The 24,167-nt window shown below is 45.7% G+C and overlaps 1 protein-coding gene across 2 annotated transcripts; it reads right to left on the reverse strand.

Annotated features, from left to right (window-relative positions):
* Positions 1-24,167, reverse strand: ibtk (inhibitor of Bruton agammaglobulinemia tyrosine kinase). 2 transcript variants are annotated; one of them, XR_004164604.2, is made up of 29 exons: positions 23,814-24,167; positions 21,820-22,748; positions 21,108-21,204; positions 20,642-20,766; positions 18,296-18,406; positions 17,360-17,530; positions 16,933-17,050; positions 16,153-16,333; positions 15,570-15,693; positions 14,962-15,139; positions 13,730-13,889; positions 12,691-13,386; positions 11,983-12,069; positions 11,160-11,242; positions 10,609-10,646; positions 10,369-10,465; positions 10,071-10,172; positions 8,675-8,792; positions 8,504-8,564; positions 8,101-8,222; positions 7,764-7,876; positions 7,069-7,244; positions 6,705-6,823; positions 5,358-5,456; positions 4,952-5,113; positions 4,345-4,539; positions 1,479-1,611; positions 654-1,171; positions 1-606 (listed from the first exon to the last, which is right to left on the reverse strand). XR_004164604.2 is itself a non-coding variant. In XM_012824591.3 (28 exons), exons 2-28 carry the CDS (start codon positions 22,147-22,149, stop codon positions 1,046-1,048), a joined length of 4,122 nt encoding a protein of 1,373 aa, XP_012680045.2. In that variant the 5' UTR covers positions 22,150-22,748; positions 23,814-24,167; the 3' UTR covers positions 1-1,045. The 2 variants fall into 2 exon arrangements, 1 of the variants encoding a protein (XP_012680045.2); XM_012824591.3 differs by having other exon boundaries at positions 1-1,171.

The raw sequence follows: 24,167 nt of genomic DNA on the forward strand, positions 1-24,167 counted from the left end.
TGACAGTTAAAGCAGACGAGGTCTTTATTGCATGCCATAGTTACGATGACAGATGAGACTCAAGCAAACAAACTGCTGACAAGGTACCAAACTCAAAGACCTTGCATAAAAATGGCAGCTGGTTCTGATCAATCCACTAACCTGACTTGTGCAGGGGTATATCCTTCCTATAGATCTATCTACGTATTTTTTGTGTGCGCGTGTAACAGATTATTGGTCGATGAGGCAGAAAGGCACATTCCCCAGTCGAGGAACTTAGGCTTGAGTCTGGCTCTTATTGTGCATTTTTCAAACGACTGCTTGGCAGGACCACGGCTAGTGATGGCCCTACTGCAATATGCATCAACGCCAGCTGTCTAGCACTACTGCCACTGTAGATCAACACATTAAAATGTCCCCAGCACACCTCTGCTGTCCTACAGTCAGATTCAGACATGCACGTAGTGATACTGACCACCTAACTCATGCAGGTTAATGTATCCCGGCCTGCCATTGGTTTTCGTCATTTCCACCAGGCCTGAGCTGAAGCCTGGGACTTTCCAGCAGAGGTGCCCTCATGACTCCACCACATTTCCAGTGGATCTTTGCACCATGGTACCCTATTACCTCACAACTCATTTCCAGTGGATCTTTGCACCATGGTACCCTATTACCTCACAACTCATTTCCAGTGGATCTTTGGCAACTGCTAGACTGCTCTGTGCACACCACAAGACGGCCATCCTTTGGAAGATACACAACTCACTCCATCCTTTGCTTCCGTTTTATCAAATACAGGAAGGTTTGGTGACCACCCATTTGTCTTTCCTCACTGCATTTCTCCTGGTGTACAGAGAGGAAATGAAGCTGCAGCATCATGAAACGGAGACACATGAGAAAAAAAAAAAAAAGAAAAGAAAAGAAAAGAAAAAACAGACTGTTGTCTGTCATACTTCATCCACAGCATGAGGCACAATGCAAACACTGAGTTAGGGGGGAGGGGGGGGGTCATGAAGAGTGTATTAACATTTCTCTGTGTTAATTGTATGTTGTGCCGGTGTTTCTGCTAGTGCTTGTTCCAGGTCGGGGCGGCAATAGGACCCTGGGGAGCTCTCTCCACCACGATCAACTCGTCAGGATTGTTGGCAGCTCGGTAGTGAAGCAACAGGTCCTGAATCGCTCGCTCCTCGATCTGATAACACACAACGGGGCAGTAAGCAAGAAGCACACACAGAGGGAGATTAAAAGAGGAAGTCAAAAATGGCCCGCAGAGAGCGGACATGGATGCTATTGATGATGATGATTACTCAAACACTAACAACATGATGGAGAAGAAATAATCCAGAAAATAAATGGAAAAGACAGGAATAAGTGACAGAGAGAGAGAGAGAGGGGGAAAAAAAAAAGAGGAAGGAGTAAAAAGCGACAGAGAGCAGAAAAACAGACGAGGAGTGGAGAAGAAGAAGAAGAAGGGGGTGGTGAGACAGATGGGGTCGTACCTGAATGAGAGCCAGCGGTTTGTCTCGGCTGCGGATCAACGCAGCCTCCTGCTGCCTCTCCTCCTCCACGATGGTGGCAAAGGTCACAGCTGCTCCCGCCAGAGGGCTGGCCACCCCGCTCAGCACCCACGGCCTGATGGGTAGTGACAGGAAGTGCCAGTGAGTGAGGGGGTACAAGCACAGAGAGATCAGGGGTCAGCTCGGAAACGTCACAGCTGCAGTCATCACATTGTCCCCTCAGTCTGACGTCTAGAGCTTAAAACGTACAGTTGGCAGTTTCTGTCGTCAAACAAAACAATGCTTCTACATCTCCAATAACGTCAATCTCAAAGGAAGAGCTTCCCAAAATTCCTTGTGCCGTTTTGAACATGTTTTGGACATTTTATTGCAAATGTTTACATGTTTCTGGGCCAACAGAACGTAGATAAATAAATTTAACAAACACCTGAAACACAGAATCAAGATGCAAAAATTGACTAGAAACAGTAATAATACAATTTTTACTTTTTACTCTCAGTCTAGAAGCATTTCCACCATTTGGACACAAAGACTACAAACCACCCATTTAAATCACAGGAATCATAGGTGTCATTCCTAGCCAGCACATAGAGTACAGACAAAACATGTGCCTGGAATTCCCCCCCCCCCCTGGGTCATTTGATAAGATGAGATAAGTAAAATAGAGACATCTTTGCATGGTTTGAACATTTCAAACATGAGTTTCACAGAATGGTCAGAGCAACTGGTCAGTATGGGTGTGAGTGTGTGACAGCTCTGTTGTTTCTCTCTCCTCATACTTCTCACGTTCCTCGTGCACACGTACAGCGCACTGCACTCTATGCATAGAGACATGCAGTCTGCCCTTATCCACTCTGGTGCTCTTGGGTCCACCACAAGGCCACAGAATTCAGATAGAAGATACAATACCCACACCCACACCCACCCACACACACACACACACACACACACACACACAAAAGTCACCAACCCTAAGTGAAGTAGACACACACACACACCTTTTGAAAGGTTCTTGATGCCTGTGAGATCAGAAACATAACTTCAAGATGGAGAGCTACAGCAAATCTATAATAATCTGTAATTCAACACACACACACACACACACACACACACACTTCCTCAATAGCCCTCAATACAAATATAGTCAAACATGCCCACATGAATAGAAACAAGTATGAAACACACACAAGAAGACACACAAGACATTCACATGTTCTCGGAAAGACACAACCAAAAGCAAAAAAGAAGATGCAGTGGTTCACTCTGTGCTAAGCTCACTCTTAATGTTATTATATGGCCCACCTCTCCCCCCTGCTCGGCTGAAAACACCAGCCAGCCACCCGCCTCATGAGACGCAGACGGTACAGGTCACGGTAACTCTGAGAGACTCTGAGACTCATCTGTCTGAGAGGCTGTTTCATCAGTTCCCCTGGGCCTGACACACACTCTACCCCGCTCTCTCTCTCTCGCTCGCTCTCTCTGTCACACAAACTCAAACACACACAGACACCGTGTGTGTGCACACACCTTTGCGTGCACACACATACACACAAATGGACCTGCACATTTTTGCCTCAATTTCTATTTCTTTTTGAAAAATGGACAAACACACACACAGACGGTGGGCAGTTTGGAGCAGCTAATCTCACAGATCCCCTTTTCTACAGACTCTAATCTGTGACATGCATCAGTATTGGATTTTGTAATGGTGTGTGCATATTTGCCAATGACAGATTGCATCTGCTTAGCAAAACCACCATCTGCCTGAGAGCAAGTCTAACAGATGCAGAAGCACACAGTGGGAAGGTCACATCACAGACAGCATGACACACAGTGTGCAAAAGTGACAGAGCATCAAACAACCCACAAGTATCTAAACCCTGCAGCAACTGTAATGGATCAAAATGGCAAACCAGATCACACATTTGGGACTAAATACTGGAGAGACACACACTCAGAGAGAGAGAGAGAGAGAGAGAGAGAGAGAGGGAGAGAGAGAGAGAAGGAACAAAGCCAAACCATAAACACAAACTAATAACATATATAGCCTGACTTTGTCTGACTTTGTGTAAACAGGACACTATGCATTTATGCTAACTGTTCCCCAATCTTGTTTTTTTTCCTTATTATTCTTCTGGGTCTTTTTTGCCTTTAATCAGACAGGTTAGTGAAGAGAGATGGGAAACATCAATATATGTGTGAGAGGGATTGGGAGTGGGATCTGTGAAAAATGGAAAATGACCGTGAGTCAGACTCCACCCGGACAGGGCAGCATCATCCCAACCCCTGCGTGGGCCTCAGAGCCCACAGGGGGGTGGGCTCTGAGGCCCACGCAGGGGTTGGGATGCTGCTGTTTGCTCTGCAGCTCCCCCTCTGTTCACCAATTTTAAATAAAAGGAAATAAAATAAAATAAAAGAGTGAAGTAATAGCCCATGATATATTTATTAATGTCTAATCTCACTCATCTTTGAGGAATGGATACAGTAGACTAAGCACTCTGTTATTAATGTAGTTTGAGGTTGGCCAGGCGACTTGTAGTTTGTAAGAACAACAGTGCCCCCACATGGCCAAAATACAGAAAAGCTGAGAGTGAATCTAGTGGTCACTGCCTGTAAAAAATAGGCCTACTCGGGCCCAATAAAGTACTGATACACTCACAGTATTACTGTATGTTGTGGGATGGTAATGTGTGTGCAGAAGAAGTGTGTGTTTGCATGTGCTTGTATGCAAATTAGTTTGATTGGATAAGTAAGTGTACTACTAACAGTATTTAAGTGTGTACTGCAGTGATGTGAGTGTGTGTGCGTGTGAGTGTGAGTGTGTGTGCATGTGTGTGTGTGTGCCTACCCTACTGGTTTCTCCATGTCGCTGGTCTCAGCACACTTGAAGGTCACCTTCTTTGCTCCTGGTGCTGGTCCAACTGCAGCCCCCGGACTCCCAGCAGCCACTGGGGCAGCAGGAGAGGTCCTGACCTGCTTCGCCTCCTCTTCCAGGACTTCCCTGAAGGACCGCAGCACCGGGGGAGACTGGACAGCTGTCGCCCTGGTAACAAAGAGATGGAGATGAACTTTAACAGCACATGAAGTCAGGCACTAAGACAAATAGTGCATCTGAGAAAGGTATATTCAGAATAATGAAGAATTAAGCCCCATAGGACCACATTGCATAGCCGTCAATACCGGACGATTTCGATAGTTTTTGTCCGTAAAAAGATAGCAAAATATGGCCCAGGTTAAAAAATGCTGGAGTTCTCCTTTAGCCGTTATGGTCAAAACCATATTCTGCCATTCCAATCTCCGCTCTTAGCAATTCTATAAGCTGGCCTACAGGATAGGGAGAGGTTTTATACAAATAGTGACACAAGAAACTTGCCCAACAGATCTGTGTGAGAACGTGAGAGGGGGATAGGACAGTGTGGAAGACTCAAAGCGAAAAAACAGACTGCACTCCTCACCATGCTTTGGCGGGTTTGGAGGGGTTGACCACGGGTGCGGTGGGGGACTGGATGACGGCTGTCCTGTCCTGGGTTCCCTCCTTGGAGGCCATGGCCATCAGCTTCCTCTGCTTTTGGGAAAGCTTCGCCGGGAGGGGGGACGCCTTGCTTACAATCCCCCACCTGTCAATCACACAGAGGGAGATGAGGCTTGAGATAAAGCTGCCTATCAAGGTGTTTAGAAAGCAAGCATAAGACATTCAAACATATGAGAGAAAACATGTTCCCTGGTCTATTCTTTACATCTTCTCAGCCTAAGCCTTTTCATCGCCATACAGCAAACACACACCAGAAGACAACACAACAAAGAACAACACAACCCAACACAACACAACTCGACACAGACACAGACAAATGAAGTACTCACGATCCAGGGCTTTTGGGCGTGGCTCCTTGATGCACTGAGCTGGCCTCCATCTCCATAATAATCCTGAGGTCCATCACAGGAGGAGTCTGAGGGGCAGTGCTGGGTAAAACACACACAGATGGCCTTTAATGAGCTCATCATTCTCTAGGAGCAATGACTACAGCAGCACAGACACAGACACAAAGAACCCCCTCATCTGGGCCTTCACTAGGAGCTCACATTACTGATTTCAGACAGTTATAGTTCCATGGTTATAGTTATAGTATTTAGCAGACGCTTTTGTCCAAAGCGGCTAACAGTTAAACATTAAAGCAAAGACATTTGAAGTCAATCAATCAACAATAAATATATATCAAAACTATCATCATTTAAATAAAATATGCCTCAAACAAATTAACTAATAAGAAAGATGATTTTGAAAAAGGTGTGTTTTTAAAGTTTTTTTTTTTTTTTTTTTTTTTTTAAGTACCAAGGCTGTCACTGGAACGGACAGCACTAGGTAGGTCATTCCTCCACTGAGGAACAGTGAACGAAAAGAGTCTCGTCTGCGATCTGTTGCAGCTGAGAAAAGGGTAAGGACAACAGACGCTCATCAGAGGAGCGCAGTGATCGAGAGGGGAAATAGTCCTGAATCATGGCATTTCAATGGGTTGGTGCCGATTACATGGCTGCCCTGTAGGCGAGTGAGGGAGTTGAACTGTAGCCGCTACAGGGAGCCAGTGACGGGTGACGAGCAGAGAGAGGAGTTATACGTGTCCTCTTTGGCTGCTGAAGGACCAACCTAATATGGAAGGGATAATGTACAGTATATGTAAAATAATGTAACTCTTTGCCGGTCATAAGAATGACCGGCAAACATTTACATTATTTCATAAAAATGAAAAATAAATCCAGACAGAATGAACAGGACCCTGACGTGCAGTGGAGGGATTGTCCTGAAGGGATTCCTTTTTCAAGAATGATCGGCAGACTATACATTAACCCGCTTATTACACAGTTACTTGACAAAACGACAAAACAACAAAAGACATTACCCCGATTTTGTTGCCGTTTCGTGACTTCAGCTGAGAAAAAAAAATTGTTCTTCACGCAACTTTAAAAGTTTCAGGTGTTGTGTAGCAACGTATTACGTGCTGACTTCCAAGTTACAATGAATTTCCGTCGTGATAAGGGAACCGAAAATATAAAGCTGAACTTTAACCTGGGTAGAAATATGCCTAAAGACAGTAGAACCTGCTGTAGATATTTTTTTTTAATTGAAAATAAAGTGTGGCCTCTATAATGTCGACTACAGTAGAGACTGCAGCTAGTCCTTGTCCCAATGATCTGGGGGCTGCACTGGCTTACCTGGCTTGGACCACAGGTATGGGCTCAGGGGCGGAACTTGCAGGTGGGGTGTGGCCTCCATTCATCAGGTGGGGGGTGTTGGGGGGCGTCCTCATCCAGGATGGGCCAGATTTCTCCTCCTGACCAGGTGTGGTCATTTAACAGTAAGTACTTATAGTGCTACCAAGTATTTGTTTTATGTGCACAAGCGTTACCGACATGTTCAGTGTCCTCAGCTACACTGGAATGGTAAGGAATGTTTTCATCAACACGGAATGACACAGGTATGTTTGTGTGTCTGTGTGTGTGTGTGTGTGAGAGAGAGAGTGAGAGAGTGTGTGTGTCTTTGTCTTTGTGTGTGTGTGTGTGTGTGTGTGTGTCCTACCTGTGCTTCGGGCCGGGTCAGGGCTATTGGGGACGGCAGGTCTCGTGGGCTGCCCACCCCCATGTAGCTGCCCTCGGAGTCGGACGTGACGACCTCGTGCAGAGACTCCACAGAGCTGGCCTTCGCTGGGGGGCCCATGTCCCCAAAGAACATCCCCGAGGTCAAACACTTCTCCCCTACATCACACAAGAGGGACACAACACAAATATTTTTTAAGATATTTGTTATAGAGCAGACACAAATTGTTGCAGAGAAACAATTTTGCTAACGCACGGACCACTGACTTGTGTCAAGCAATTTTCTTTTTCTGCCTTGCATCTATGACCTTAAAACACAGAGCCACTGTAAACCAATTGTTTTCCTATTGTGCAGCGCATACCAACTCAGTCATCTCATAGAAAGAGTCTTATCTATCATTTTGATAGTAAGCATGGGACACAAGTCATCAGCGTAATTACTTGAAAGTCAGTGGTGGTTCTCAGAGATGTAATTACTCCATGTTTATTCATCTATAATCTATGTGAGTCTTGGCACCCTGAAGTGAAAACTTGACTGATTTTTAAAGAAGACAGAAAATGTGTCTGTGTGCTAAATGACTCAAAATAATCTTCTGGATTTTGTTGAAGTGATCACTTCATCTCCTCAATGTTTGAATGCATCAGGGAGGAGAGGAGGGGATGGAAGGGGTGTGGTACCAGAAGCGGGCGGACTCTGGATGACATCAGACAGGTTGTAGCCCCCGGAACTGTCGGAGCGTCGCCGTGGTTTCCGCTTGGCCTTCAGCTTGGCTTTCTTCAGGAGAATCTCACTGAAGGAACAGGAACAGACCGGGTCATTTAAAACACCCTTTAAACACATATATCTGGCACAGTGTCACTAATGACTAGCAGGAAGTGTTTACTCCAGGGTAAAAATGAGTTTAATCGGCAGGCATAGGGTGGGTAGACCCCTGTGTTCTTTATATTCTAGTGTGAGACTGTATACAGTGTGGATGTACTGTTTCAGTCTCAAGCCCAAGACCAAATTCCTTACTTGCAGGACAGGCTGGTTTCGATGTTGGTGCCCAGAGACGAGAGGGGGTCTCTGTCCTCATACCCACTCAGGTCTGGGGCGTTAGGGTAGGGCGTGATCAGGCGCCTCTGCATGGCTGGAATCTACAAAGGGATGTTGTATATCGGTCTGACATTCTCAAATCACCAACAATTAAGAATCAACAACAAAAGGACACCTCCCAAACCACGAAAACGTTAACTCACGAACCAGAAAAACCAAACCAACATATTATAGTAACTGATGTGTACGCACGGTATAATAATATAATCATAATTGACAGTACATCACATTAACAGTAATACAAGCAAAATGATAAGCATATATGACCCAATTTCTTATGTGTATGTTTGGTGTTTCTGAGTGTGTGTGGAAGAAAACTGACCATTCTCCTGTAGGCTGCAGACAGCTCTACCAACACATCTTCACTCAGTACATCCAGTGCTCTGAAACACACACACACACACAACCATTACAGAAGGCAGAAGTAAACATCATCAGCATATATCTCTCTCACACACACACACACACAGGAAGGGGAAATGCCCATCCTCACCTGGACTCTAGTAGTGCGGCCATGTTGAACACGATGAATTGCTGGCAGGAGAGCTTCAGCTGGTTAGCATTGTACATGGAGGCAAACTCCAGCAACTCGGCAGCGTTCTTTAGGGTCACTGTGGACAGAGGGGAGGGGGACCCCTTATTAACACACACTTAACACTCTCAGTCCTGCTATTTAGGGTCGCTGCGGAGATCGGGGAAGGGAAACCCCTATTAACATGCACTTAACATTCTCTCTCCCGCTATTCACAGTCAAGGAGGGCTATGTAATTTAAACTACTGGTTCTCAACTGGTCTGGCCTTGGGACCCACAATTTACAATGCTCATTAAGTTGTGACCTAATTTGATTCATAGCACATTAGCCTAAGTCATCAGACAGATTCTTATCTGGGGACTTATTGCTTCTTTTGCCAAACTTCACGTTGTATTCTTCACGGAATTTGTAAAACATGTTGATTTCTATCCCACACACAAAACTGCATATAATATAGCTAATCTCGGTCACATGTCACATTACCCAACAATATAACTGAAGTAATTAGCTAAACGTTTAACTTTTATCACAGAATTATGAATTCTTACGTTGTCACACTCATAATTCTAGTCAGAATATGAGTCTGATACTGCTCCATTGGGCTGTGATTATGAGGCGGTTTCAACCGAACCAGGAAAAAAAATGCCTCTTCGCTCAATTGGATAGACCTACAACCAATCAGCCAATCAGCTCACCAGCGGCAGCCATGTTTGTTGAAAACAAATTCAACCCAAGCGCTCTTTGGTGACGTGGTTGATTACGTTACTGTTGATCATCTGTCCATCATCGTATAAAGCCCGCCCTGACAATTTGATTGGTCCGAACTAATTTTTGATCGGAGATAGTTTCTCCCCAACGGAGCAATGCCAGACCGAACTTCCCGACCTCAAATGTTGTGGGCGGGGCTAAGTTTGTTCTGGCACCCAGGCTAATGAATTCTAACACAAAGATTCAACTAGGCCACCAGTGACATCCCTGTGGCTCTCCCTACTTACATTACAGTAGGCTACTACTGAACAGCAGGCTATGCATCTGCAGCTCACGCACAACTGTCTCTGTCTTCCGAGAGCTCCCTTTTCCCTTTGTGACTGAGGCATGAGAACTGTGAGGACTCAGCGTATTTCCATTTCAAAATAAAAGCTACTGTTCATGTATAAGTTCTGAAGGAACACACACACGGCGACCCATTCAGAATGATTCCGCAACCCACTTTTGGGTCTTCACCCACCAGTTGAGAACCACTGTTATTCTATACTTAACTATAACCTAATGACCTAACTGAAGGCATAGGGGGTGGGGGAAAGAGAGGGAGTAGACACAGCAGGTAATAGATGGAGAGAAGAGAGTCAAACTCACGGTTCTCAGTGACGGCCACCTCACACATCTCCTTCAGTCGGGGGATGAGGAGCTGGTCAGCCACCACCAGCACGTTACACACAAACTCCACCTTCAGTGACTCTGAGAGAGAGAGAGAGAGATTAGACAGAGATGGAGTGAGGGATAGAGACAGAGAGATGAAAAGATGTAAAGACCAATAGTATAACAAAACAGGCATTATATCATAGGTCTGATCTCCAGTGTCTCAGCATGTTGTTATGTTACGGTTATATAATCAATTAACCCTTAAACAATTTACACAGAGAGAAAATGTTACCTTTGACAGTTGGTGAGTCATCCGTGTAAACGTACTCTAGGATGACCTGCAGGACCTCAGAGCTGGTGGGCATATCCAGCGCAGAACAACTGGTGGCCTGTAGGGGGCACACAGACAAATTACACCATTTATTCGAATCTACAGGACTGGAATGACGCTTCATGACAGCACTCAGCAGTATTAACCTTTTACTGAATTTGCCCCTCAAAACCCTTTTAACACAGTGTTGGCATAACATACCTCAATCCAGGGGTTGCCCAGCATACTGTTGAAGTATTCTGTCAGAAAAACACATGAAAACTGATGTTAACAATACACTAATGTTAAGCCCATATAGGAATGCTGTGCTAGGAAAGCACTGCCCGTTTGTAGAAAGATTTTGATCAGAATATATGCACACTATCCATCGCCCTTAAGAAACTGAAAATGAGGGGTGGTAATGCGATCTCAAATGTTAAAGCAGGATTATTCTTATTAACTAGAATTCCTGCTAGGGATAAATCCACACCCTCTGACCTCCATTGAACCACCATTGGAACAACCCACCAGAAGATGGACAGCCATCTTCAGAACAATGTTTGAGCTAATTTATGACATTCAATCCAGTGACTACAGTGACCACACTGTACTGTAGAACTGTAAAATATCATGACAACATAGTCATGCTATTTGGTATGTGGGCCTATGTTAAATAATACATGCTTCAAACTACGTGCATGCTAAAAAGCATGATAGCATTTGGAGTCGCGAAGTTTCTCAGTAGTTTCTCAGTCTAGCAGCGCTTTGCTTACCCAGTCGAGAACACAGGACGCATTTGTGACAGGGGAATTCTCTGCCATCCTCAGCTCGGAGTGTGACGTCACAAAAGTAGGTGCTGTGAACACAGAGAAGAGAGGTGGGGAATCAGAGCAGACCAAACACCGTTCATCCAGCCTGCCTCATCCACGTCAATGGATGTCCGCAACCACTCTGCACTTTGTGCCTCATTAACTGATGGTTAAACTGGACTTCTTACAGGAATACAGTTTGTTTCAGAAAGTGGAGTTAGGCTTACAAATTGATGTTGGAGTTCATAACGTGTTATAATGTGTACCGACATGAGAAGCGCACATTAAATCACCGTCTTAAGTCAACTGTACTAAGGACACAACAGAGAGTGGGCCCAAACTAGCATCTAGCTGGCATTTGGAAGTGGGGAGGAGGCGTCCTTGAAAGGTCACTTGTTTCAAACTCTGAGCAGCTGTGCTGACTACAGTAGACAGCTCCCCACAACCTCTCTGAAGAGACCGGAGAGCTAGGGACGACGGGCCACGGGGAAGAGCTAAAACGAATGCCAGCCTCGTCTGCACAGTCTAGTCCTCATCAACATCTACATTTATTATTTACATTCGGTTGACATAGAAGTTACAGTTAGTCATTTAGATGACACTTTTATCCAAAACAACTTGTAGTACAGAAGATATACATTTTCATTAGTATGTGTGTTTCCTTGGTAGCAAACACATGACCTTGGTGTTGTTTGCACCTTGCATAAGTGGTCATACTAGACCAAGGCAACACTTAAATGGGTTGCTTGGGGTAACCAATGAACGCGGGAACTACGCAACATCTTACCACTTCTTCTGGTTGAATTTTGGTCTGTTGCCCGTCTTTTTGGTCGTCACGGTGACTGTGCCATTGTCAAACTTCACGCCCTCCAACCTGCCAAGAACAACATCCCTGATTAATAGCTGGCTCACTCAACAAGCTTACCCATACCCATAACGTTACCCGTACCATACCACCTCTGTGAGACATCAAAAGCTTAAAGCTACTACAGCAGAGATGGGTGCTCTAGGACCGTAAACAGCCATTAGCAGTGCTTCATCTACTAGTGGAGTTTTTGAGAGTAGATATCTCACTTCAATTAACATGCCTCTTCTATCAGAGCTTTGGGTTGGAATCACTCAAGGCCCTCATGATGCTGTGGTGAGGACTGATGGAGTACTTTTTTAGGCAAAGTACTTTACCGGGACTTTAAGAGGAACTGTAAAACTGAGTGATCATAACCAAACATTATGTGATTTACAACTTATTTGAACATCGGTGATGTCCACAAACACAATGTTTCAACTTGTACTTGTAACCTCAAAACTATTTTCTCATTGAGACAATGGAACAATTAAAAGCACCTGTTTTAGTCAGCACCGACAGGATCAAATATTCAGCTAATTCAGTTACCTAATTGATTCAAATCACTGCCATATACTCTTGTTTTGATCTCCCCCCTCCAAAGAAAGCTCATAGTTCCAGTCACCATCCACTAGGTCAGTGTGTCCTCACCTGCTGGAGAGGCTGCTCAGGCCCAGTCTCTTGGCCAGACCCTGCAGCATCTTCACTGGGCTGGCACCGCCTGCTTCCCTGCCACCACCGCCCTTGCTGCCCTTCTTGCCAGTCTTGGTGCTTTTACCCTTGGGCTTGTCTTTGTCCTTGTTATCCATGCAGGTAGGGGGCGGAAGCGCGCGGTACACCTCCAGCGCCGAGCGGCCCCGCAGGGTGTCCCCCAGGCCCAGCTCCTGCAAGCTGTGGATGAGCTGCTCCTGCTGGTCGTGACCCTGCTTCTCCTTCGGCTCCTTCCTGGGGCTGGAGCGCGGCATGCTGGGGCGCGCGCCGTGCGTCAGCATGTCGCACGTGTCTGTGTAGATGAACTGCAGCGCCTGCTCCAGCAGCTCCGCCGGAACCTTCTCCAGGACCAGCAGGTCGCAGCCGGACGCGTCCTCACTGCGGCGCACCTCCTCCTCCTCGTCCAAGCCCCAGTCATCCCCGCCGTTGCCGCTGTCGCCCTGGCCGTCCGTGCGGAATAGAAGCTTCCGGAAGAAGTCGGAGCGCACGGAGAGGATGTACTTGTGGGCGGGGAAGGTGCGGTAGCCGGCCTGCAGAGTGACGTCATGGATGCTGTCCGTCTCGTCGGTCTCGGCTCGGAGTGTACGCAGGTGGTCGGAGAAAGTGGACGAGGAGACGGTGGGAATCTCATACAGACTGGGAAACAGGGAGGGAGTATAACGTTACTGTGTGACATTCCAGGTATGACAAAGACCACATGTTTATCTGTTGTTAAATGGTGGTATAAGGGAGTATAAAAAAAAGACCAAAAACCATCAAGTAAGGCTATAAACTGGATGGTAAGGCGACATAGAAATACAGTGATATTTATGATGCACATTTAACCTCATTAAAACACATTTCCAACCAATCCAACTATATAATTGATCACGCTGTCTGTTCAGTGAATACTGTGACCTTGAAGTGACCAGCGGCTATACAACAGACAACTATAGGGACCAGACACAATCATCTCATCACACGCCTCAGTGTTAGGTACCTGGTCTTGGGGTCAGACTGTAGCACGGCAAAGTTACGTCCCTTGGAGTCGACGGTGATGCTGACGGCACGGTGGACGTAGGGGAGCTTCTCCAGACGGATGCGCTCGTACACCCCACCAGCCTCCGAGTGGCCGCACACCTCCACCCCTGCGGCTGGGTCTGACAGAGGTGGACAGACATAGTGACTTCACCCCATCTTGCCTCAGTATGCAATTTACATCGATGCTTATAGTTACCATTTAGTTATAGTGATTGGCAAACAGGGCAGTTTGAGAACAGTCTTAGAGTACGCAGCCACTAAGAAACAATGGCACACCATTCATTGTTCATTTATACGGGTGATTTTATGCCTACATTTACCTGCTTGAAGCTTACTATTTAACAATAATAATAATAATAATAATAATTACACGCCACTCATCGCTACAGCATAATTAATTTACACAGAATTCACTCTTCGTGCTCCTAAATGTAAGACGCTGCTTAACGGCAATCGCTGTTTAGTAATAGTGATTACTAAACTTGCCAGTTTGAGAACAGTCTTAGGGTATGCAGCCACTAAGATGATGAAAAAGAGGAAGTAGGAGTCCTGTGGTGAGGTTGTTCCTTCCTGGTGCTGGGCAAACTGACTCTGTTCATGTGTCCTTCCGTCTATTGCACATGTTCCAGACATGATTATATACTTGACGATATATTTGTATTGTCTTTTTCATAATGTCTAAGCGTTGGCTATTTTTCTATCTAAGCAACAATCTTTTTTTCATTCAATGTGCATACTTTCATTATTTGCTGAAATGATTAGCTTTTTAACTCATGATAAAACAATCTGATCCATTTCTCGTTCACAAACCGGCAGGCTAATATGGCTCCATCTAGTGGCACATCCTTATATGACACTGAAAACCGGTAAGCCGTCACAGCTTAGATAACTACGGGTTCGTTGTAGCAAAGTCTCCTTGTTTATTTCTATCTGAAATGCCAATACAGATAGATAATCATCTGGAAAACATTCTGATTATCGATGCATGTGGGCTTTGTTCTTTGTTCTTTGTGACCTTTCTTGCCTGCAATCCTTCTTGTCCTCTGACAGTAACCTATAGATGCAATCTCTACTTTTGTCTTTGATTCTCCTATGGTCATATGGCAGCAGCCTTCAGATTCCATGTACCTTTCTTGCCCATGATCTTATAGCCCTCCTCTGGCAGTAATCTATATAATGTGTTCTGTGTACCTTTCTTGTCCGTGATCTTCTTGTACTCCCCCAGCCACTGGCCACTAAAGCCCTCGCCTTCCTGCGTGACGAACATCATGTTGCTCTTGCTGAGGGCGATGTCAGACATGAACACCTGACGACCGTACGCCCACCTGCACTGCCTCAGGGCTCCACCCACGGAACGCCAGCAGAACACCTGAGAGAGAGAGAGAAAGAAAGAAAGAAAGAAAGAAAGAAAGAAAGAAAGAGAGAACCAAAGAGACAGAAAGAGAGAGAAAGAGAGAGAGAGAGAAAGAGAGAGATCAAAAGAGAAAGAGAGAGAGAGAAAGAAAGAGAGCGAGAGAAAGAAAGAAAGAGAGAGAGAGGAGAACGTACATTATGAGAAAACACATCATCTCAGAAATGTGATGGCAGGTTAACACTGAATAGCATAAACCTAAGCATAACATTCATAAAGAAGACCAGACATGACTATGGTCATTTCAAGGTCTTTAAGCTCATTTGACTTGGTTTGGTAGGGTTTGTTTAAGTTTGAGATTTCTTCATGCCTTTTGTAGTTACAACACCACAACAAACAACAGAAACTTGCTTCTGGCTAAAAAGAGGGAGAAACCATCATCACTCACTCTTCCAGCCTCGTCCAAGGCCAGGATGGCTGCCTTCTCTCCCCCGTTCTCATTCAGCACCTGGGGGTCCACACGATGGTCTAGACTCCCCCCGGTCACCAAAACCTTCCTAATGTTGAGTTGCCTGAACAAAAAAATAACCCCAAACCACAATGGTCATTGAGAACTAACAGAATGTGACTGAACCCAGCAGGACAACACCTTCTGGCCATGACATTCAGAACAACCAGGCATACATCTATAACTGGACTCCTATGGTGAGCCTGGTTACCGTAGAGGCCCTCCACTAGGGCAAAGATGAAGAACAAACCATAAAAAGAACAAATAAGGAAACTTTTCTAGTATACTAGGGAGCTCTAAGATCACACAGTTTACTTTACTGGAAGACTTAAAAGAATGATCACTCAAAAGTACTCAAGGGCAAACAAACAACAATGCTAAATTAGCTACAAAAAAATACAATCAGCACTGATTTTAGTAAAGGTGTAGATTTTACTTCATTTATACACCTGTGTGGTTTGCAGAAAGTGTCCTAGCATTCCACTACTAGGTTCTAACTATCAGTAGTGAGAGGACAACTCACTTAGCGGCCAGCTTCTTGCACTGGTAGTCGGCCAGCAGGTAAACATCGCCTTTCTCCGTCACACACACCGTGGCACCGTTACTGGCCGCTACCATGGAGATGCTGACATCCTTGTGGTGCAGAGCAGACACCTGGCGGGGGGTGGTCACACATTTCTCACCGTTGGGATCCAGCAAATAACCTAGAGGTCAAAGATAAAAGGACAAAACAATAAGTTCTGTGCTGGTCTAGACTATCTGGTCTGGACTGGTGTAGACTATCTGGTCTGGACTGGTCTAGACTATCTGGTCTGGAGTAGCCCTTTTACAGAGCACTTGAGCAGTTACATTCATTCTTTAGTTTCTGCAATAACATCGAGTACCTCGCAGGAAGATGGAATAGAAAGTAGTACTGGGTAGCAATGTCAAAAGTTGTGGTACAACAGCATACCTTTGTTATAGTTTGCAATGCCCAATTCACCCATTCTGTTTCAAAATAGGTAGCTCTCCATTGGTGCATTTCACTATGCAAATTGTGTTTCCCAACTGTCATTGTGATGAAATAAACGTGCAACTTACAAAAAAACAACAACAAAGTTGTAGATGGATTTCTCAAGGATGGCATCATCATACTTCACCTAGCATAAGGTAATCTTCATATAATTCCTTTCATGTTTTTCCTCTATGTTCAGAGGTGCTATTTATACCCCCCGCAAGTCAAGAACTCGATTGGTTTCACGCAAGGGGTACTTGAGTCGTAAAAATGACGCATTATTGCAGCGCTGGTCTGGTCTTGACTTACCTAACTGTCCCCCGTTCAGCCCCACGGTGTAGACTGCATCATGGGTCCACATGACTGTGTGGAACCTTCCGGCAGCGACACCAACAACATACCTCCCTTTCAGGGCCTTACTTGATACCTGTGAACAGAGAGAGAGAACAAAAGAAAGAAAAAAAACACATCTGTTCAGTCCAGTTTCCAGTTTGTTTGCATAGTGCAGTAAACAAACACGTTGTATTGTATCTTGATGCAAGCTGTACCTGATCAACTATGGTGCCTTTCTCAGGTAAACCATATGCTGTCTACAATATTTGTGACAATGAAAATGACTGAGCGAAAAAACCTTTTACATTAAGCTTGACAGTGCATAAGTCACTCGTATCCCCTGAGCCCAGATTGACCTTTAGAAACCCCCCTACTCCTCTGCCACACACCCCTGTGTCCTTACATGTTTGGGCACGAGGCTGGAGGCAGGGGGCGGGTTGAGGCCCAGCTGGTGGAAGCGATTGAGCCCAAAGGTGTAGACATTTCCCTCCTCTGTCAGCACGACCGTGTGGTCACGCGCCGCTGCCACCTGGGTCACGTAGTCACACAGGAGCCCCTCCACCATCCGAGGCACCTGGCGAACAGGTGACACGCCCAGAGACAGGGTGAGACACAGAGGTGAGACACAAGACCGGTGAGAGGTTAGATACACGAGAGGTGAGACAGGTGAACCTCACACAGCTAAGAGTGCCGCATAGGGGAGAAGAATAGAGTGAGGGAAGATGGGTCCAGAGGTGGGATGGGGCACAGGAAAGGCAGGCAGGCACGCGCACACAAACACACACGCAAGCACACACACACACACACGCAGCAGCTAAACTAAAGCACATCCTTCACATGAAAAAGGTCAACTTTGAGGCAGGTGGGGCGTGAAATAGGTGAGAAGACCAGACAGATGAGACTGTGACCAAGTTGACAAGGGACAGGCATGATGCTTGAGCTGAGATGGCAGAGAGTGGATGGTACATTATGAGATTATTAAATGGTGCGTTATGGAACACAAGCCAAGGAAAGCTGCTACACAGGATTGAGGATGACTTAGGGTGTGGGTTAGCTACAGTGGTAGGAAACATTTAACAGAACCTGCTGGAGTTCAACGAAAAAGCCATGCCTTCATCTTAGAACTATACTGCGGTTTGCTTTGCCTACACTTAAAAGGGCAGGCCAAATGTTGACAAGTTAAATGTCAATGGTAGAGTGCCATAAATACACACCAAACCACAGAACAAAGGTGAACAGCAGAAGCAAACAGTGTCTCAGACATAAAAGACTGCCTCACACTCACACACACACACACACACACACACACACACACAAATGCCCAAAGGAATCCACTCACCAGATATGTCTGCTCGTCGCCGTGGCCAAGGCGTCCTCCCTGCCCGTGTCCACAAGTAAACACTTTACCTGTCTGAGACAGGAAGACTGAGTGGAACTTACACAGCACCACCTGAAAAACAAACAAACACACACACACGAACCTGTTAAAATGTCAGACATACACACACACAAGGCCTGTTAAAGTCTTTTAGACCTTCAGGGACACGCATAAATCTAGGGATCAGGGACACACACACACACAGTCACACACATACACTTTAAACCTTACGGTGCAGACACGCTAGCTGTTGAAAACACAGACACACACTTAACACAAGCAACTTTATTGTTTCCCTGGTGATGGCACTCTACACGAAGAAAGAAGCAGGGTACACAGACACTCTGCACTAAGAGAACACGTGTGTTCCATCTGTTTTAATCAGACCCGCATCTCTCTCCACTGCCCTCTGCCTGAACCATCTGCCCCTTTGCCAACCTCCAGCAGCAGGGGAGCTGTGAAAGACCCCCCCAGCAGCAGCAACACACACACACACACACTCACACACACCCCCTTTTTGTTTATGCTGAGGTACAAGTGCAAGTGGCGAGTCTAATCATCACTAATGCACCTACTTGAGGCCTCAGTAGACCACATAGGCCAGCTATGCAGGACCATGACCATTATTGTGCGCCAACAACCTACTCAGAGCACATATAAACACACACACACAGAGTTGTATTTAATTAAAGTGTGTTATTCTGAGATTAATATTTAACTCTAAGCATCTGCAGAATAGCCCTTGCCAGGGCAACAATAGCTTCTTCCTTTCAGCATGGGGGACATCAAGAGGTTGGCGAAAGGTTGGTGATATGTGATCCTGCCATACACACACACACACACACACACACACACACACACACACACACACACACACAGACACAGACACACAGACTCTCTCTCACTCTCTCTCTATCGCTCTCTCCCTCCATCTGTGTGTGTGTCATGTGAATCCCCATTTATCACTTTGTAAAACTATTTAAAGACAGAAAAGAATCAAAGGGGATCTGGTCAGATGGGGCGAAACTGTCTAACACACAAACACACATACACACACACACACACACACACATTACCAACATGGCTGGAGTCACCAAAAACCCAGGAGGTGAGGCATAGGAGTGGCACAGAGACACAGTGTTGGGGTGGCACAGAGACACAGTGTTGAGGTGACCATCAGAGGTCTGCAGAAACATAAACTACTGGATACTGAACACTCCTAATTGGGGAGCAGTAACATTCATACACGAGCAAAGCGCTTCCATGGAGAGACACAGTGACCTAAACACACACACACAAACACAGACACGCACACACACACACACACACACACACACACACAGACACAGACACACACAGACAGACAGTGGAAAAGAGAGTGCCAGCAAGTGTTATCACACTAACAGCCAGCATCCAGCCAAGATGAAACCATAGAGCTAGCAGAGTGAGTGAGATGCCTTTCAGGGGGGTGGGATGGGAGAGAGTCGGTGGGGGGCCTTGGCACTGAACCTCAGTGTGAAACTCGAGCAACCCATGGTCCATCATGCTGTACTCGCTTCCCCGTTCATTCATTCTCTCACTCACAGAAGATTAAGCCGAGTCCTCTCCAGTTCAAAATCCCTAAATCCACAGCCAGCCAAGGACAATATCACATTGTCAGTGATAGTCTATCAGGTTACCCCTCTTCGGGAAAATGTGTACACACGCACGCACACACAAACAAACAGACCTCCCCTGAGGGCCACTCTGACCTGGCTATACTCTGGTCCAGGTGGGGGGTGGCAAGGGTGTTGGGTTAAGGGTTTGGAGAGGTTGTTAGAGGTTGTTAGAGTCCTTCAAAAGTTCACACCGGCCACAGACACCCACACACACACACACTCAGAGGAAAGCCATTCATAGCAACCGTTGCCACTGTTAACAGATTCTTTTTTTTGCAAGCCCCGCTGAGATAGACCAGGTGACAGAGACCTCTGTGCCCTAAGGGGTTTTTGTGTGTGTGTGTGTGTGCACGTGTGTGTGTGCGTGTGTGTGCGCGCGTGTGTGTGTGTGTCAGGTGTTTTCAATAAAGCACACTGTGTGTAATGTAGGCTATCTGGCATACCAGGGTCAGGCAAATATCTATGTTTTTGTGTTAAAACCTCAGCCCCTTCAGCAGTGTGTGTGAAGGTTCAGTCTTCGGCAGGAAAGCGCCGAGACAAGATAAGCTGCGAAACTGAGCAATACTGAAATCAGCATTTCAGGCTGTTACATAAGGCACTGTGCCCGCCCCCGCAGGAACCACAGGGAGCTTATCAACATAGGAGTCACCTGCTTGATATAGACCCCGGTCCTCGCAAACAGGTCCATGATCTCAGGGTGGTGCCTGCTCTCATGGTTGCCATGCCCCAGGGTGAAGTTAGCGTTGTTCCCCCAGGTGTACACCTCAGTGGGATCTACAGGGAAAAACAGAAAGGCTTGGAGCTAACACTAGCAATCAACAACTCTTCCCACCTTGACCAACTGGTGACTGCAAACAAGACTGGGGGGGAAAAAGGACACAGTCCCTGATTATGCAAAAACAGGTATGGACCTGATGTCACCTCATCCTCAAAAATGTCCCAAATAATCATGCCTAGTTCATTTCTCTCCTTTATTAATGCATAATCTCAGAAATATTAGTTTTTGCCTTCAACAGCTGAAAGCGGGTCAAGGCTCGAGTGCAACTTTCAGCCTGTCAATTTGCCAAGGGTTATTTGGGCCAGCATATCCTGGAACGTTCCACCAACATGCTCACCTGTATTTCTGAAGACAACATGAGCCGGCCTGTCCTTCATGGTTAGATCCAGAACCGACAGGCCTTCCTTATCCTGGATGGAGAGTGATCCACCATGCTGCAATGACAAAGCACAACAGGATGTGGTGACACCTTCCCCTTATTTAAAGAAGCTCTCCAAACCAGCCACAGTGATCAACTTAAAGAAGTCAGCCAAGTATGGTTGCCATTATAAGGCAAGTAGCTCTCTGTGACTAAATAGGTGTCAGAATGGTTGCTCTGGTCAACAACTTGACTTGCTGGTAAATGTCAACATCAATGGTAAGTTTAAAAGGCTGAAGGAGCGAAATAATTACTCTTTTATAACAAGAAACAAGAAACTGGCATAAATATACTTCGGTTAGATGACTGGTACATAGAACCCCTTTGAATATTTCTATATTGGAAAAGCGACACAATTCGAGGCACTTTAACTAGGTGATTAAGGTCCAAACTTCAAACTATAGACAGGGCAAAAACAAGTTAATTACAGACTACAGAAAGTGTTCCTGTGCCTCGATAGGTAGAGCAAGAGACGCTCACATCATAGGTCATATGTTCGGAGACCACAAAAAACTGATAGATTACATGTATTTGTATGTAGCTTTGGACAAAAGTGTGTGCTAAGTAAATGTAACTATAGGAAGGACAGGGGTAAGAGATGCTTTCCACAAGCACCTCCTGGGTAGCTCACCTTGACCAAGGCCATTAGGCAGTGGATGTGCCCATAGAAGGCACTGCGGTGCAGGGCTGTCCAGCCAGACTCCATGTCCTTGGCCAGCAGGTCAGCACTCTTGTTCTCCAGCAGCCATCCCAGCAGGGTGCGTTTGCCCAGCGAGGCGGCCAGGTGCAGCGCTGTGCGGCCAAAGCCATCGCGCAGCGTGGCTGCGTTGTAGCAGTAGGCGGCCAGGAAGGCGCACAGGCGGCCCTCTTCTGAGCCGCCCGTCATGGCCGCCACCACCTCGTCAGCATGCTGAGCTGAGCGGCATTTAGGGGTGCAGTCAGGTGTCGCTACCACACTCATGGTGACCCCCCAAACTCAGACACAAAGGTCAAACTTTCTCCTTACAAACAAACCCCACCACCTCCCACCCCTGCTGGTGACCTCAGTCCCCTTCTCCCTCTCTACAAACCCCTCTCAGTGTTGCCTGTAGCCTCAGGTTGTGGTTAAAGCTTAGAAAAGCAGCGAAGACTCACAAAAATAAAAAATAAAAACATACACTCGAAAAAAAGGTGATCTCTGGCAAAAAAATTCGGGGTGCTAGAATTGTGCTTGTGTTGGGATTCCACGGCACCCTAGCAACCCCAGGGCACAGAAACACACCTTCTGTCAGTCCACCATGACAGTTACACACTCACCACAACCTAGTGACACCAAAAAAAGGTATAAATACAATAATTACGCTTTATATAAATATATAATAAATATATGTACAATTTACAATTTTTACAAATATATTGTCTTTCAAAATATATTCTCTATTTTGTACATGAAAAAGGCAACACTGTTTACAGCTTCTCTTGTAATGTCCATCCAAAAACAATCCTTCCAGCTGAAGGGGAAAGTTCCCCTTCCCCCCAAAACACACCACCTTTTTAAGCCTCCATAATTGTATGGGGTACCTGCAGAGAAAAGTGAAAAAATGAGCAATGCAGAACATTTGGAAACTTAAGGCATGATAAACACACAGCAAGGACCATGGGACTCGCCCACATTCTGTCAGTCTGACAGCCAACTCTCCGAAGCCCCTTAGTGCCCGAAAAACAAAAATGTAACTAAGGAGAGCAACTACATACCGTGACAGAAATTTGCAAGACACTTTGAATGATCAAGGGCTGTTTGATCAGGCCTACCTCATTTCCACTTATGGAAAATAGGTAACGATCTGCAGAGCTTAACGTCGGCTGCAAGTGCTAGTGTGGACGTGTCTGTCCTGAGACAGTGGGTGGGAGCTCGAGTTGTCAGAGTTAGGTGTTCATAGAGCAAAGGCCAGGTCATCCATTTGAACTAGGAGCACTAAAAATATCTGGCTACAAGTATATGTCCTCTCAATTACACTAGTTGGAATGCCAGGTTATTCACATCACTGCGTTATATCTGCACCTAGCACAGCACAACCAAGTGCTAGCTGGTCCCCTGGTTTCAAAAAAAGAAACGTCTGTCACGGCTAAAATACATAAAACATGAGACATTTATAGACACTTCCGCAACACAAGTTGAGTCAAAACACTACAGCTGGCTGCACAGAAATCAGTGAAATTGGATCTATTCATGATCATCATCATCATGGTCATGTGGCCATCTACTGAAACAGTGTCTGCTGGGTTTTGTGAGTCTCAATTCTGAACACTGCAATGTAATTTCAAGCTACATTTCTAACATTACCATTGCTAGCGATAGCTTTCTTAGCTATCGATAGCTTTCTTAGCTATCGATAGCTAGCAAAGCTGGCAATAGAGAAACCCATGCTCCCTGGTCCAGCAACAACTCGTAAATTCAAAAAATGATGAATCAAGATAACACACAGCATTATCAAATCAGAGAGCAGATCTATCTTTTTATGTTTATATCAAACTACTGACTATGTAGGGAAGCTTTGCTTGTGACACATCATCGCTTCAGCCGCTGCTGACAACCTGCAGCCCAGTCAGAGAACAACCTCCCCGGGTCACATTTCACTTTCTCACCTCTCGCTAGATGAAGACGAAAGAGTTGTTTGATTTCCTCTCAGCGATGCAATTCCACATTTTCATCGTAAATAAATGGTAGTCAATTTTTGAAAAGAAATGCTGAGTTTGGCTAGGAACCTCGTATTAGGTAATACGGTTAAAACGGGAGATGGACGTGCTAGTATGAGGATCTCCGATTAGTGGAAGCATGTTCCAATCCGTATGCTGATTGGACGTTGGTGTGACACGTTTTTACGTAGTCTTAAAGCTTTTTGGTCAGTGGGTCACCTCCTCCTCTGAGCGCAGTCAGCCGAGTCATGCTAAATATCTGTGAAGAAGAGAAAGTAACCTAATTATTAATCCAGTATGTGT

Source organism: Clupea harengus, chromosome 11 (genome assembly GCF_900700415.2).
Source record: "Clupea harengus chromosome 11, Ch_v2.0.2, whole genome shotgun sequence".
Lineage (NCBI taxonomy): Eukaryota > Metazoa > Chordata > Actinopteri > Clupeiformes > Clupeidae > Clupea > Clupea harengus.

Excerpts from the sequence above, each read along its gene's own strand:
- ibtk (XM_012824591.3), bottom strand. The coding sequence starts at position 22,149 with ATGAGTGTGGTAGCGACACCTGACTGCACCCCTAAATGCCGCTCAGCT. Across the intron at positions 13,890-14,961 it reads GAAGATCACGGACAAGAAAG|ACCCAGCCGCAGGGGTGGAG; the intron begins GTACACAGAACA and ends CACCTCTGTCAG. Across the intron at positions 10,173-10,368 it reads TGACTCACCAACTGTCAAAG|AGTCACTGAAGGTGGAGTTT; the intron begins GTAACATTTTCT and ends TCTCTCTCTCAG.